The sequence below is a fragment of the Bombina bombina genome, chromosome 4 (assembly GCF_027579735.1).
Source record: "Bombina bombina isolate aBomBom1 chromosome 4, aBomBom1.pri, whole genome shotgun sequence".
In the NCBI taxonomy this organism is placed as follows: Eukaryota; Metazoa; Chordata; class Amphibia; order Anura; family Bombinatoridae; genus Bombina; species Bombina bombina.
In genome coordinates, this window is record NC_069502.1 from 48,193,451 (window position 1) to 48,211,066 (window position 17,616).

At 37.0% G+C, this 17,616-nt stretch overlaps 1 protein-coding gene across 1 annotated transcript in view; it reads left to right on the plus strand.

The window, feature by feature from the left end:
- Positions 1-11,760, plus strand: part of GAREM2 (GRB2 associated regulator of MAPK1 subtype 2) — a 271,203-nt gene extending 259,443 nt beyond the window's left edge. The window contains exon 6 of the mRNA XM_053708899.1: positions 10,776-11,760. Coding sequence (XP_053564874.1) covers positions 10,776-11,760 — 985 coding nt within the window. The remainder of the gene's footprint in view (positions 1-10,775) is intronic.
- The last annotated feature ends 5,856 nt before the right edge of the window (positions 11,761-17,616 follow it).

A 17,616-nucleotide genomic window follows, 5' to 3' on the forward strand; every position in this document is an offset into this window, starting at 1 on the left:
TTTGTGTCCCTTTAAGTGTGCAGTTGTTTCAGCCTTTCTGCGTTAAACATAAAGGTAAACTTACTAAGCTATATAGCTAGAAGCACTGTTTAGAAAAAAAAATATATGTTAAACAGACTGTTTAATACCCCTTTAATAAAAAAAAAATGAACACAAACTGAGAGAGAATCTATATTCATACAGTAGACACACAAAAAGTGTGTGTACTATTAGTAGTAAGTTCCCTACCACTGCTACCACCAAGTGTTTCATACACATGCACAGACCTGACTCAGTATGCTCTTACAGAAGGCGGTGGTACTAGAATCATAAAAGTTTGTTTTTAACTTATATGTCTCCTTAAAGGGATAGGAAAGTCAAAATTAAACTTGCATGATTCAGTAAGAGCATATCATTTAAAATGTCACTTCTATTTTCAAATTTTCTTTGTTCTATTGGTATCCTTTGTTGTAAAAGAATATGTACATATCCTACACTATTCATAGCTAGCGGGTGATTGGTGGCTGCATTCATTTCTCTCTTGGTATTGGCTCACCAGATGTGGTCAACTATGTTCCAGTAGTGTAAATGTTTCAATATATGCATAACTAAACACATGTAAAATATATTCAAATAAAGTATTTTACTCATATTTATACATATAAAATCAAGGGGCGAGATTACATATGCGGCACAAGTTTCAGCATAACTGCACGTAAGTTCACCTTGCACATCGGGTGAATCACCACTCCGGCAGATGATATACTGCCGTAAGTCGATCAAACTGGCAAGGTTCAGAAATGTGCACAACTACACATATAGAAATCCAAGGTGGGTGGGCGCCAATAACGCAAAAAAGTACTCCTCAATGTTAGTATAAAAACTTGATGTTTATTAGTAAAAGGGTAAAAACATGACAGCAATAGCAGCTGTAAGAAGCATTAAAAACACAATGCCAGCGTTCAGACCTCACGCAGACATGTTTCGTGCATGACTAGCACTTGATCACTGCATGTGTGTGGTCTGTTCGCGCTACAATTTAAAGCTTGCTTGTTAAAGAGACAGTACAATTTTATTATATGGACATTGTGTTCACTCTCACTTAGTTCTTCAATAAACATTTGTTGAAAATCAGTTTTTACTTAAATTCTATCTCCTCATTATGTATTTATTATTTATATGAGATTTCACATTCAGAAATATTATCCCCAATGTGCTGAAAAATTTGATAAATAGCACTTGTCATTATAGAGGAATAAATCTTAGTGGAATATACCTTATTCAACAGTATTAAACAATTATAGATGTTTTTTTAAACAGAGTATTTATGTTGCATTACATTTTTTTCACTTTGTGTTCTCTCAGGATCATTTGTTGAAATACATTTCTGACTTAATCTTTATATTTTCATATTAGATTTTATTGTTAGAATAAGATTATTTATTGTTATTAATTATTTTTCTTATTGTGTCACTGAAAGATATTTGTTGAAGAGCATGTCTTCATCAAATTGTGACTTAGTCTTATATTTTGATCTTCTGGTCAAATATTGATAGTACATCCAATTTTTATATAATTGTCAATTTCTTAAATAGAATAAATTTGTATATGCAACAACATCACAGACAAAGACAGATGTATAACTATAATATTATTATATTTAGAATTTTGCCAGAAATTCTGTGATAAAGATTTGTTTTGTTTACTTGGGACTTAAAATAGATTAAGGTACAAGATTATAAGGTTCCAAAGCTACTACACTAGATAAAGCTAAATTTATAGTCGTTGAGAGATAGTATTTACATAAGTTTTATTACTTCAAGTTGATGATTACACATATATGGAGTCGCCAGTGACTTAAGGCAGTATATCATCTTGCGGCAACTAACAAACAAAATAATGTTGAAATCACCCGTAAATATCTAAATCGGCTAAAAAAAATTAAACAACGTGTCAAAATGCCATTCTAAACCCCTAATCCGCAATCCCCCCACATCACAACCACTAATAAATATTATTAGCCCCTAATCAGCCATCCTCCCACAACGCTATCCACTATATAAACCTATTAACCCCTAAACTGATAACCCCAAAAAATGCAAACTACATAATTAACCTATTGACCCCTAAACCACCAACCCCCAACAATGCAAACTACATAATTAACCTATTAACCCCTAAACCACCAACTCCCAACAATGCAATCTACAAAATTAACTTATTAACCCCTAAACCACCAACCCCCAACAATGCAAACTACATAATTAATCTATTAACACCTAAACCGCCAACCACCCACAACGCAAAGTATTAATTTAATAATTAGACCACTTAACCTAACATCCCTAAGTCAACCCCAATTAAATTACAATTAAAAAAAGTAAAAAACCTAAATTACCTAAACATTACAGAAAAATAAAAAAATCCTAACATTACAGGAAAATATAAAAAGCTGATTACAAAAAAGCTAAAATAACAGAGAATAACTAACTAAATTATACAAAATAAAAGTTTTTCCTAATCTAATACCACCTTAAAAACGAAAATGCCACCCAAACCCCCCCCCCCAAAAAACCTAATCTAACAATAAACTACCAATAGTTTTAAAAGTTTAACAACTCTTTTTCTAAAAACAATACAAAGTACCCCCTAAAATTACAACCCCCCACCTACCCATCCCCCCAAAAATAAAAAACACCTTATAAAAAAGAAAAACTAATCTACTTATTGCCCCTAAAGGGGCATTTGTATGGACATTGCTCTTAAAAAGGACAATCAGCTCTTTTACTGCCCATAAAAATAAATACAAGCCCTAATCTTAAAAAAACCCACCCCCCAAAAAAAAACAAAAAAAAACTAACACTAACTCCAAAATAGGTACTCATCATTGATGAAGTCCGGCGATGCATCTTCTTCCAGGCGGCGTAGGTCTTCTTCCAAGCGGCTCCATCTTCAGCCAGCGCGGGACCATATTCAATCTTCATCCAGGTGGTGCGGAGGTGGAGCGGTCATCCGACACGAGGCTCTCTTCATGCGATCGTCCCCCTCTGCGCCACCGGCATGATTTGAACAGCCAATAGGATGTAAGCAGCTCTCATCCTATTGGCTGATTTGAAATTTTCACCCAATAGGAATGCAAGGTACCCCAATATAAAAAAGGTACCTTGCATTCAATCTTCAGTGTGCGGCGGACGATTGCATGAAGAGCACCTCCACGTCGGATGACCGTGCCGCCTCCGCTCAGCACCACCGGGATGAAGATGGAAGATGGTGCCAAGCTGGGAGAAGACCTTCACCTTTCTGGAAGAAGACATTCGCCTCCTGGAAGAAGATGGTTGTCCGGACTTCATGAATGGTGAGTACCTATTTCGGGGTTAGTTGTTTTTTTTTTGGTTCTTTTTTTTTTTTAACAAATATTTTTTTATTATCAAGGTGCAGTAAAAGAGCTGATTGCCTTTTTTAAGGGCAATGTCCATACAAATGCCCCTTTAGGGGCAATGGGTAGATTAGTTTTTTTTAGTTAGGTCTTTTTTATTTTGAGGGTTGTACTGTTAAGAGGTACTTTGTATTTTTTTTTCCTAAAAGAGTTGTTAAACTTAGGGCAATGCCCTACAAAAGGCATTTTTAAGCTCTGCGGAATCTGTTGGCGCTCTACAAATAACCGATAATAATAATAATAATTTTTAAGGGCTATTGGTAGTATATTGGTAGATTAGGGTTTTTTTATTTGGGGGTGGCTTTTTTGTTTTTATGGGGGTATTAGATTAGGAATAACGTTTTTTATTTTGGATAATTTCGTTTTTTATTTTCTGTAATCTTAACTTTTTTTATTTTTTTGTAATTATATCTATATATATATAATGGGGATGCTTTGTTCCTTGTTCAGAGAGGAATTGCCTGGTATTTCGGCGCTGGACTGACCGTAATAGGCGGGATCAGACTGATATACTACAGGAGAGTTCTACTCTGTGAAAAGCATTGCTGGGCTAAAAGAAGTTGCACCCAGGTGGTAAATCCCCATAGAACAGGCTAACAATGGTATTGAGCTGGTTGTTCGTTCCTGTGAGTGCATTTCTCTCTGTGTGTATTTAGTCTCCCTATGGGAAAAAGGGGAAACCAGACGTGGACTCCTTGCTCAGTGTGCTTAGAGGAATACTGCTACACCTCACTGACGAGGCCCAATGAAGGCCGAAACGATCGTCTGGGGTTGCTTTGTTCCTTGTTCAGAGAGGAATTGACTGGTATTTCGGCGCTGGACTGACCGTAATAGGCGGGATCAGACTGATATACTACAGGAGAGTTCTACTCTGTGAAAAGCATTGCTGGGCTAAAAGAAGTTACACCCAGGTGGTAAATCGCCATAGAACAGGCAAACAATGGTATTGAGCTGGTTGTTCGTTCCTGTGAGTGCATTTATATATATATATTTTATTTTAAGGTAATCTTAGGGTTTTTTATGTTAATGTAATCTTAGGATGTTGTTGTTGTTTTTTACTGAAATGTTAGGATTTTTTTTTTTTTATGTAAAATTAAGATTTTTTTTTTGTGGTAATTTCTAGTTAAGACTTTTTTTAATTTATGTAATTGTATTTTATTGGGTTAATTTAGGGGGTGTTAGGTTAGGGGGCTTAGTTATTAGATTAATACTTTTGGGGGGTTGGCGGATAAGGGGTTAATAGTGTAGTTAGATTGCGATGTGGGGAGTTGGAGGATTAGGTGTTAATACTTTTATTAGGTAGATTGCGTTGTGGGAGGTTGGCGGTTTAGAGATTAATACATTTTATTAGTTATTGCGGTGGGGGATGGCGGATTAGGGGTGGACATTGCGTATGCATTAGGTGTTTGCTAAGTTTTCTAGGTAGTTACGGTAGTTTCATAGTCAGTGCAAGGCTTGCTGCGTCTGCCTATGTATGGTATGAAGTAAAATGTATCCATTCTCGGTGCATAAGTCCTTGCGCTGAATATGTGATACCGAATTGCGACACCAGTTCTTTGTTAGTTTATGGGAGTAAAAACTGCCGACGACAGGTAAAATATATGCGTGTAAGTTGTATGCGGCGCCGTAAATGTGATCGCTAGATTCGGCAAAAAAATGGCGACGCCACATATGTTTATTGCTTAGAAATTGTAACAATGATTTAAATATGATATGGTGTATGATCGGGTGCTGGACTAGAAAGAGATCAAAGGTGTATATGTTTATGTGTGTCTGTATATATGTGTATGTTTGTGTATTTGTATGTGTGTATGTATATACAGTATGTGTATATGTGTGTGTGTATATATGTGTATTTGTATATGTGAATGTTTGCATGTATATGTGTATGCGTGTATTTGTATGTGTGTATGTATATATGTGTATGCGTGTATTTGTATGTGTGTATGTGTATGTATATTTGTATGTGTGTATGTATATACAGTATGTGTATATGTGTGTGTATTTGTATGTGTGCATGCATATGTGAATGTAACAGTATATGTGTGTTTGCATGTATATGTGTATATGGGTGTATGTATAAGTGTATGTGTATATGTATGTGTGTATGTATAAGTGTATGTATAAGTGTATGTTTATGTGTGTATTTGTATGTGTGCATGTAAAAGTGTATGTGTATGTATATGTGTATGCGTGTATTTGTGCATGTGTATGTATTAGTGTATTTTTATGTGTGTATGTATAAGATAAGTGTATGTGTGTATGTATATGTGTATCTGTATGTGTGTATATATATATATATATATATATATATATATATATTAGTTTTTATGTTATGCTGTTTAATTATGTATTCACATTTATGTTAATGAGCATGGCCAGTATTTTCTTCCAAGAAAGGTGGCAACCGTAATATATGTTTGTGAAGTGTTTTTTACTTCAGTACAAAATAATTGTTTAAAAGTAAGTGAAGAACTCTGCTATTTGGCTTAGTGCACCTTCAGCTTAGCCCTTGAGCAATAACTGACATGAGCTTTTCAGGTCTATTTTGACTTTATGTGGGGAATTTAGCGCACCTGTTCTGGCAAGCAGATGTTAGTGTGGCCTAGATTTTTACTCAATATATTACTTTTAACTTGTGATATGAGATCAAAAATAAAAGCGCTATTGATTGCGCTCAAGTGATTTTAGTACACAACAGTGCTAATTTATTCTAATTTATTCTAATGAGCATGGCTGGATTTTGTTTCCAAATCTGGGACATAATGATTATGTTTATCAACCTCAGGAGGGTAAAAACCTGATTTAGCTATTAATGATTAACCAGCCATAGTTGCATTTAAAAAAAAAAACAAGAACACTTTGCCGCAGAGCCACGCCCATTTAGGTTTGCCTAGCTCCTCCCACTCAGACCTCAAAAACAAGCTTATTAAATACTAGTAGTATAATTTAGTCAAACTGATTGCTTAAATTGATCGGGGAGTCAAATTGAATTTTTGTTGATTCAGATAGAGCATGTCCTTTTTTAAATTCACTTCAACTATGGAATTTAGTTTGTTCTCTTGGGTATCTTTGTTGAAAAGAATATGTACAGTACACATCCTCAGCAACAGCAATGCATCACTGGTGATTGGTGGCTACACACATTTCTCTTTTGTTATTGGTCTTACCAGATATGTTCAGCTGATCTAGCAGTGGATTGCTGCACTGGAGATGTCTTTAACTACAGGGAGTGCAGAATTATTAGGCAAGTTGTATTTTTGAGGATTAATTATATTATTGAACAACAACCATGTTCTCAATGAACCCAAAAAACTCATTAATATCAAAGTTGAATATTTTTGGAAGTAGTTTTTAGTTTGTTTTTAGTTTTAGCTATTTTAGGGGGATATCTGAGTGTGCAGGTGACTATTACTGTGCATAATTATTAGGCAACTTAACAAAAAACAAATATATACCCATTTCAATTATTTATTTTTACCAGTGAAACCAATATAACATCTCAACATTCACAAATATACATTTCTGACATTCAAAAACAAAACAAAAACAAATCAGTGACCAATATAGCCACCTTTCTTTGCAAGGACACTCAAAAGCCTGCCATCCATGGATTCTGTCAGTGTTTTGATCTGTTCACCATCAACATTGCATGCAGCAGCAACCACAGCCTCCCAGACACTGTTCAGAGAGGTGTACTGTTTTCCCTCCTTGTAAATCTCACATTTGATGATGGACCACAGGTTCTCAATGGGGTTCAGATCAGGTGAACAAGGAGACCATGTCATTAGATTTTCTTCTTTTATACCCTTTCTTGCCAGCCACGCTGTGGAGTACTTGGACGCGTGTGATGGAGCATTGTCCTGCATGAAAATCATGTTTTTCTTGAAGGATGCAGACTTCTTCCTGTACCACTGCTTGAAGAAGGTGTCTTCCAGAAACTGGCAGTAGGACTGGGAGTTGAGCTTGACTCCATCCTCAACCCGAAAAGGCCCCACAAGCTCATCTTTGATGATACCAGCCCAAACCAGTACTCCACCTCCACCTTGCTGGCGTCTGAGTCGGACTGGAGCTCTCTGCCCTTTACCAATCCAGCCACGGGCCCATCCATCTGGCCCATCAAGACTCACTCTCATTTCATCAGTCCATAAAACCTTAGAAAAATCAGTCTTGAGATATTTCTTGGCCCAGTCTTGACGTTTCAGCTTGTGTGTCTTGTTCAGTGGTGGTCGTCTTTCAGCCTTTCTTACCTTGGCCATGTCTCTGAGTATTGCACACCTTGTGCTTTTGGGCACTCCAGTGATGTTGCAGCTCTGAAATATGGCCAAACTGGTGGCAAGTGGCATCTTGGCAGCTGCACGCTTGACTTTTCTCAGTTCATGGGCAGTTATTTTGCGCTTTGGTTTTTCCACACGCTTCTTGCGACCCTGTTGACTATTTTAAATGAAACGCTTGATTGTTCGATGATCACGCTTCAGAAGCTTTGCAATTTTAAGAGTGCTGCATCCCTCTGCAAGATATCTCACTATTTTTGACTTTTCTGAGCCTGTCAAGTCCTTCTTTTGACCCATTTTGCCAAAGGAAAGGAAGTTGCCTAATAATTATGCACACCTGATATAGGGTGTTGATGTCATTAGACCACACCCCTTCTCATTACAGAGATGCACATCACCTAATATGCTTAATTGGTAGTAGGCTTTCGAGCCTATACAGCTTGGAGTAAGACAACATGCATAAAGAGGATGATGTGGTCAAAATACTCATTTGCCTAATAATTCTGCACTCCCTGTATGTGTTTAATCCCTATGCAGAGGTTAAACAGATGGTTATATACAAGCAACAGTGCAATAATAAAACTGCTCTGATATATATATTAAAGGATTTTATTTTTTCACAGTTACAGCCTTTAAATCATAAATCTCCTCATCACCTTCCTTTCAAACACATAACTGGCATTGGAAGAATAACTTTATAACAAGCAAGCAAGGGTTAATTTATTAACCATTATCAGCATCTGTATAGCAGGAAACCCCACAGCACTCTAGTTTATATAGTTGTTACACAGACTGAAATTAGACAGATATCACCTCAGTATGTTTAAACTGCTGGCTTCTGTGTTGGGGCTGCTGGGATGGAAAACAATATGTGTAGATATACTAAGGTTTTGTTTTTTAATTTTTACTTGAGCTTAAACACTATTGAAAGTTTTACAAGCAGGTGGCATTTTATGAGGTAAATAGTCATTCTTTATCTTTGCTGCAGCAGTAATTGTGAGCAATAGGTTAATAGACATAAAAATGCCCCAGTAAAGCTGGATTTTTTCCTCTAAATTCCAGTCCCAGCATATGAAGAGCTCATGTGTTAAGCCCCTGCTAAACAAAGCCTCAGTATATACATGGGGGAAATTACACAAATTCTAAACTATTGAGATGCCTTGTCTCCTACCCTCCCTGGTATTATATATCACATGGGTTCTCCATACCTGACACCTCAATACACACTTTAAAAAAACCAGATCATCACAGATAAAGTTTCAGAAAACAACTTTCATATAGTAAGCAATGAGTAATCATAGAGTAAAACTGAAAGCCACAGCGACCTCTGTGGTGGGAGTACTGCACTGCAAACAATATTATTAAACTAAATACAGGTGGCCCTCGGTTTACAACGGTTCAATTTGCACCGTTTCAGAATAACAACCTTTTTTTCAGTCATGTGACTGCTATTGAAAAGCATTGAGAAGCAGTGCATTGATTAAAATAGCCAGTAGGTGGAGCTGTCCGCTTGTGTTACAGCAAAGATATGCAAGTCAAGCAAGCTGAAATTAATCAGTTTAACCAGACCTGAGCTATCGAGCAGCTTGCAAAGGAACAAGATCTTCCAGTTTATAAATCAGTCCAGATTGGAATGCATAGAAAGAACTGTTTGCAGAAAAATGCAAGTAAAGTCTGTGTTCTGTGATTATTTTATTAGGTTTATAATGCTGTTTAGCATTTAAAGTCTTCATTTCAAAGCTTTAAAAATAATGTATTAGGTGTTACTTATACCAATTTTGAGAGGGGCCTGGAACCTAACTCCCTCACTTCCCATTGACTTACATTATAAAATGGGTTTCAATTTACAACGGTTTCGATTTACAACCATTCCTTCTGGAGCCTAACCCCGGCGTAAACTGAGGGCTGAACTAGACAGGTACAGGAAGCCAAATAAACTATACTGTCCCAGGAAAAATGGGACAGTTGGCAACTATAACCTGCTGAGGTCAGATTACAACAGATTGTGCCAAATGGAAGCCGTATTAAACAGTAAAATATCTCTTTCTCTAGAGGCCAAAATGCAAATTCTGCAACTCAAGATTTCTCCAAAATGCTGCAAATTACCTAAACCAGCTATTTGATTTGCAGCAGAAGAAAAACTTGGTTGCAGAATTTGCTTTTTGGCCTCTGTAGAGCGAGTGGAATAAGCACAAATACATAAAAACAAACAAAGCGTTTAATGTCCCTTTGGTGAGTTTCACCAGTCTCCATTTTTAATATCAAGTTCATCTAAACAAACAAATTAAAGTTAAAGCAGATTTGCTGGTTTAAATAGTGTTTGCTTCCTTACTCAGAGAGCGGTAGAAGCTGCTGTTTTACAAGGGTCATTTACGGAACACTAAAGTCAAAAATTAAACTTTCATGATTCAGATAGAGCACACAATTTTCTTAAACGATTTCCAATGCACTTCCATTATCTAAATGTGTGCAATCTTTTAATTTGCACATTTTCTGAGACACCAGCTCCTACTGAGCATGTGCAAGAATTCACAGAATCAATGTATATATGCAATTTGTCATTGGCTGATGGCTGTCACCTGACACATTGGGAGGGACAATAGAACTAACTTGAAAATGTGTCATTAAAGAAATCTACTACTCATTTGAATTGCTTTTGAATAGTCTTTTTATTATGCATGTATTGATTATTTTATTCTTCTGTGTTTAGCAGTCCTTTAAAGGAAAACTAAACATTAACTACATTTCATGCACCTCCCTGTTATTATGGGCGCTGCCATTTTGGAACCTAAGTTACACTGCAGGTATCTTAAGGAGATTTGCTGCCCATGTGCAAACAGGTCATCCCTAGAATATTGTGAAAGTTAGATTTCAATATGGCGGCACCCATGATTAGAGGGAGGCAGGGAATACTTATAAAATGTATTTAGTGTTTACTGTCCCTTTAGAAATGTCTGTCCTGCATTTTGAAAGAGCTCTTTTTTTTATCATGTTACTTTTTTGTATGAAAAACTTGTGATTATTACTATTTCTATCACATTTGACTTTTTTCCCCAACTTAATTTCTTTTTACCTTTTTCTTATAGATCAGGAACTCGCAGTGGAAGCTGTTCCCCATCCCCAGACTCTTATTCACTGTACTGTTACCCTTGCACCTGGGGTGATTGTAAGGCAGGAGACACTACCACTCGCCAGATGACAGGGAGCATGGCTTCCACTGGTCAACCAACTCAGACTTCCTGGTCAGACTCCTGGCCCTACGCTGATACAGGGCCAAGTGTGGCTAGCGGCAGAACCACTCCTTTGCTCAGCACAGATACCACTATTAAGACATACTATAGTTGTCCAAGATTAAAACCCCCTCAAACTCAGAAACGTTTTGCTCCCTTTGGGGCTTTAAACCCTTTTGCAAACCCAGCTTTTGCCTCCTCCCCTTCATCGTCAGGGGAATGGTTGGACCCTCTAGAGCACCAGAAATCCCCCTCTTCTTCTGCTTCAGAAGTTCTTGACCCATTTGATGTGAGCAACAGCCAGAGTACCACCCCAGATTCTGCCTCTATTGGTTCAGAGTTGCGTTATGAGTCCATCTTTAAATCAAACGGAGCAGGAACCTGTCCTCCACCCCCACCTCGGACCACAAAAGGGTTTGAGACTGAGAACATTGTGATCAGGAGCACCGCCCCACTCTCACCGACCATTGTAAGAGGTGCAGAAGGGGGGATCACTAGAGTTTATCTAACGCAAGGGGTCATTGAGGTTCCCCCAATGTCCTCTAGAAGTAACATTGACACATCTTCTTCCCATACACCAGGAATGCCCAGACTTAGTGGAGATGCCCCAGTTTGGCACCCTCCTGCTGATCTTTCAGCTCTCTCAGTGGAAGAAGTTTCCCGGTGCTTGAGATTTATCGGACTTTCAGAGGATGTGGTGACTTTCTTTGTTCGTGAGCGTATTGACGGCAGCATATTCGTGCAGCTGACAGAGGAGATTTTGTCAGATGACTTTAAACTAACCAAGCTGCAGGTGAAGAAGATTATGCAGTTTATAAAGGGCTGGAGGCCAAAAATTTAACCGAGCCTGTCTGCTAATCCTACATTATTGCTTAAATGGACCAATAACATTAACGAATGCCCTTAAATGACAGAGGGCTATCACCTTATATTTCAGGCCTACCCCTTATTTTATGGAATATCTCTATTTTTAACTAATCCTATCAAATGTACAAGGGTATAAAAATAGCACAATTTGCACACGTTGTAACTTTATATTGAACACACACTCTGTTGAAGAAAACATTAAATCATTACCAATCGAAATCCCATACCTGATAATATTAAGGTGACACTTCAAAATATATACTAAACCCCCTGTGGGGACATAGATTTTCTCATGTTTTCTCTTTTTCTTTTATGCATAAGAGATTGATATATGTAAAGCAGCCCCCCTATTTCAAGAAAGTAACATTTAGTGGTACTTAAATATATGCCAGTGATTAAAAATGTGATTTGAGTTAAAAGTTACATAAGGTATGTATAGATGTTGCATTAATGGGACATTGAAAACACTTTTTTAAATAAATAACTATCATGTATATCAGCAATTAACTCTACAGTGGAAAAGATCTGCACACAAATCAAACGTTTAACTTCAAAGCACAATTTGGATGGTTTTGCAGTTCAAGGAAGTGCCTTTTAAAACGCCCCTTCAGTATGTTTATCTTATCACATTTGTTGTGACTAGGGATAGATATAAATGGGCCCCTGCACTGATCAAGCAGAAACTGTGTGGAATGTCGCAGGGTAAAGATGCATTTCAGCTATTCTGTAAAAAACACAATTTTTCCTTATTAAATTGCAGAAAATCCAGGCAAAATAATTAAAATATGTATATATATTTTTTTATAATTCACACTTATGGGTGAATTAAATAGTTATATATACATTTTAAAAAGGGTATGTTTGTGTTCAGAAAGTTAAAATTTAATTAAAATTGAGGAATATAAATGTCTGTTAAAATAACTAAACACATTGACATTTACCAGAATTCTAAGAAATAAATATATAGGGAGTGGAAGAGTTAAATTATAAAGTATAGCTGTGGTTAATTATAACCAGAGATACACTGTGGACAAAGAATAATTAATTAGATTAACTAAGTTACATGAAGCAACCAAGAGACAAAGGGAGTCCACAGCGTAAAAATGCACAAAGTGCTAGATCTTTTATCAAGACAGAACGAGAAAGGAAACAATATAAAATACATTTAAAATCGCTTATATGGCATTGAGTCAAGCTGTACACGGCTAAAGCAAGTTAAAATCACATCATAGAAATAACAGTCAAATATCACAAGTTTACTTATTAATATAGTCACAATGGGCCTTTCCTATGATGTGATTTACCAGAATGCAGCACTTAAAATTCAGTGCTTACATTATTGTGTACTTTTTCATTTACAAGTTCTGTTTCAGTTAAAGGGACAGAGCATGTGATTTTAAACAACTTTCTAATGTACTTGTAGTATCAAATGTGCTTTATTCTCTTTTGTTGAAGAGTAAACCGAGGTAGTCTCATACATCTTAGCAGTACAGTATGCACACGTCTTTAGTGTTTCCAACTATGTGTTTCCATTGAGTCATTAAAATGGAGCCTTAAAGGTACACTGAACCCAAATGTTTCCGTTTGTGATTCAGATAGAGCATGCAATTTAAGGCAACTTTCTAATTTACTCCTATTATCAAATTTTATTCATTCTCTTGGTAGCTTTATTTGAAAAGCAAGAATGTAAGTTTAGATGCCCGCCCATTTTTGGTGAACAACCTGGGTTGTTCTTGCAGATTGGTGGATAAATTCACCCACCAATAAACAAGTGCTCTCCAGGGTTCTGAACCAAAAAATAGCTTAGATGCCTTCTTTTTCAAATAAAGCTAGCAAAAGAACGAAGAAAAATTGATAATAGGAGTAAATTAGAAAGTTGCTTAAAAATTGCATGCTCTATCTGAATCACTAAAGAAAAAAATTGGGTTCAGTGTCCCTTTAACCCCTTAGTGACCAGAGCACTTTTCCATTTTCTGTCCGTTTGGGACCAAGGCTATTTTTACATTTCTGCGGTGTTTGTGTTTAGCTGAAATTTTCCTCTTACTCATTTACTGTACCCACACATATTATATACCGTTTTTCTCGCCATTAAATGGACTTTCTAAAAATACCATTATTTTCATCATATCTTATCATTTACTATAAAATAATTTATAAAATATGAGGAAAAATGGAAAAAAACACACTTTTTCTAACTTTGAACCCCAAAATCTGTTACATATCTACAACCACCAAAAAACACCCATGCTAAATAGTTTCTAAATTTTGTCCTGAGTTTAGAAATACCCAATGTTTACAAGTTCTTTGCTTTTTTTGTAACTTATAGGGCCATAAATACAAGTAGCACTTTGCTATTTTCAAACCATTTTTTTTCAAAATTAGCGCTAGTTACATTGGGACACTGATATCTTTCAGGAATCCCTGAATATCCATTGACATGTATATATTTTTTTTTAGAAGACATCCCAAAGTATTGATCTAGGCCCATTTTGGTATATTTCATGCCACCATTTCACCGCCAAATGCGATCAAATACAAAAAATCGTTCACTTTTTCACAAATTTTTTCACAAACTTTCAGTTTCTCACTGAAATTATTTACAAACTGCTTGTGCAATTATGGCATAAATGGTTGTAAATTCTTCTCTGGGATCCCCTTTGTTCAGAAATAGCAGACATATATGGCTTTGGCTTTGCTTTTTGGTAATTAGAAGGCCGCTAAATGCCACTGCCCACCACACGTGTATTATGCCCAGCAGTGAAGGGGTTAATTAGGAAGCATGTAAGGAGCTTTTTGGGGTATTTTTAGCTTTAGTGTAGTGTAGTAGACAACCCCAAGTATTGATCTAGGCCCATTTTGGTATATTTCATGCCACCATTTCACCGCCAAATGCGATCAAATTAAAAAAAATGTTACATTTTTCACAATTTTAGGTTTCTCACTGAAATCATTTACAAACAGCTTGTGCAATTATGGCACAAATGGTTGTAAATGCTTCTCTGGGATCCCCTTTGTTCAGAAATAGCAGACATATATGACTTTGGCGTTGCTTTTTGGTAATTAGAATGCTGATAAATGGCGCTGCGCATCACACGTGTATTATGGCTAGCAGTGAAGGGGTTAATTAGGTAGCTTGTAGGGAGCTTGCAGGGTTAATTTTAGCTTTAGTGTAGAGATCAGCCTCCCACCTGAAACATCAGACCCCCTGATCCCTCCCAAACATCTCTCTTCCCTCCCCTACCCCACAAATGTCCCCGCCATCTTAAGTACTGGCAGAAACTCTGCCAGTACTAAAATAAAAGGAGAATTTTGGCTTTTTTGTGCATTTTTTTTTAGCATATTTACATATGCTTATGTGTAGGATCCCCATTAGCCCCCAACCTCACTGATCCCCCACCAAACAGCTCTCTAACCCTCCCCCTCTGACTTAATGTGCGCCATCTTGGGTACTGGCAGCTGTCTGCCAGTACCCATTTTAGTGAAAAATATGCTGTTATATATTAAAAAAATGTCCCTTTTCTGTAGTGTAGCTTCCCCCCCCCCAATACCAACCCCCCACCCCTTCCTGATCCCTTAGATGTTTTAAAAAAAATAAGTTTATTATATATTTTTTGACAATCAACTTGTACCTTTTTTCTGTAGTGTAGCGGTTCCCACCCGCTCCCGCCCCGTGCACGCGCCCGCCCGCCACCCCCCGTGCACGCGCGCGCACCCGTGCGCGCCCCCGGCGATACCGCAACCGATCCCGCCCCCCTCTCTAACTAAGAAGCCATCGATGGCCGCCCACCCACCTCCCACTTCAGCTCCCACCCACCAACGAATGCGGCCATCGATGTCCGGTGCAGAGAGGGCCACAGAGTGGCTCTCTCTGCACCGGAGGGGTAAAAAATGTTATTGCAGGATGCCTCAATATCGAGGCATCCTGCAATAACCGGAAATCAGCTGGAAGTGATCAGGATCGCTTCCAGCTGCTTTCCAAACCGAGGACGTGCAGGGTACGTCCTTGGTCGTTAAGTGACTTTTTTAAGAGGACGTACCCTGCACGTCCTCGGTCATTAAGGGGTTAAGCAACCAAAGTTGCAGACAGCTAAAAGTAATAGTTTATAGCTGCGTTTTAGTACCTGGTTTCCACTGAAATATGTTGTGCAGTGCGTGCAGTTGTTCTTTTCATCTATGTGTAAGTTAACGTGTTTACTGTTCCATCCGACATCAGATTTCTCAAAAATTGTGCCATAACAAGTGTTGCTATGGTAATCTGACCTTACACTATAAAAGTTACGTTTAGCGCCATCGCTCCTTACCTGTTTTTGCCATTAAAGAGAAAAACTCAGGAGTGATGTAGGTCACAAAACAAAAGATACAAGATATGAAAAAATTATTATTTAAGGAAAAACATTTTTTTTTGTTTATTAAATTTTTAATTTATTTATATATGTAATATTTATTGCTGCACTATACGCATAGGCCTAGTTGGAATTATTAATATATGTGCTTGATTATATTTTTATATGTAAATACGTATTGATATTTAAATAGGAACTTAATTCCAACTAGTCCTATATCTGGGCAAGCAATACATATTACATATAACATGTGTAGTTTGCAAACTTTAATATCTCAAAGGGAACTAGGCCTCAATAAGGTTATTTTTCCTCTTTTACACCTAGTTGAGTATGCTGTAAAGTTTGAGACTTAATTGATAGCTTCTGACAGCGTTTTACTTGTTTGCACGTTCAATGGAAACCTGGTGTCATTTTGTATTTTTCGGCTTCTATTATTTTCTATGGTATATGTAGGTTTACTCTTCAACAAAAGACTAAGCAAATTTGATGATTGAAGTAAATTGAAAAGTTTCTTTAAAATTGAATGTTCTGTCTGAATCATAAATGCTTTTTACAGTCCCTTTAATTTTACAAACCATTTAAAAGATTCTATTCTATACTTTCACATCTAAAATAATGTGAATTAGAAAGTGCATATTTTACTTTGGTGGCACAAAGATTATTTGAATAGCTGATATTAGTAAACTGTGCAGGAAAACCTGGAACTGAAACATAAATTAAAAAAGCAGAATAAGACAAATTAAGTATGTGACAGTGTTTTAAGAAAGTGGTAATTCACTGGATGCCAAATAAAATGCAACCCCCCCAAACAAATAAATGATTCATTCGGGGGTTGCTCAGGGGCGGGGCATGGGTCTAGAGTTTTACACCCTGCCTGCTTGGTCTGGCAAGACCTTCGAGACTTCTCCTGTGTGATTATTGTGCAGGACTTTGGCTGTCCCAGGTTTCTTTCATAGAATCTAGAGCATTAATAGTGGAGAACAAAAGGAAGGAGTGACAAAAGGACAAAATATCCTAATTCCAAACGTTTGGGAACTCTAGAAGATTAATGCTGACTCAGGACTACAAATGTGTGTAGGGAGATCTAAACATCACGTTTCTATCCAATTAAAAGCAACATTTTCACTCATAAGAAATCGTTATGTAACCATAAACTTGTACAAAAATTGGAATAAAGATTGGAACTTTAGAGAAAGAGAAAACACATATTTGGTTATGGTTTGTTTAACAGAGATAAGTTTCTGGACACTTAACGTGATTGTTCCTTTGATTGGAATACATGTGGGGTGCAATGTAATTCTATCAATAACTTCCAATGTAATTCTATGAAACTTACTGCACTAAAACAGGTCCCTATATGAACTTCTAGTGTATTTTTGACTTACACAAGGTTATATCTGAAATAAATGGAAGCCTAAACTAATTGCTACCCGAAAGCGATGAAACGCTTTGTTTATGAATGGATTGTAGTCGCCAAATGGCTTAAA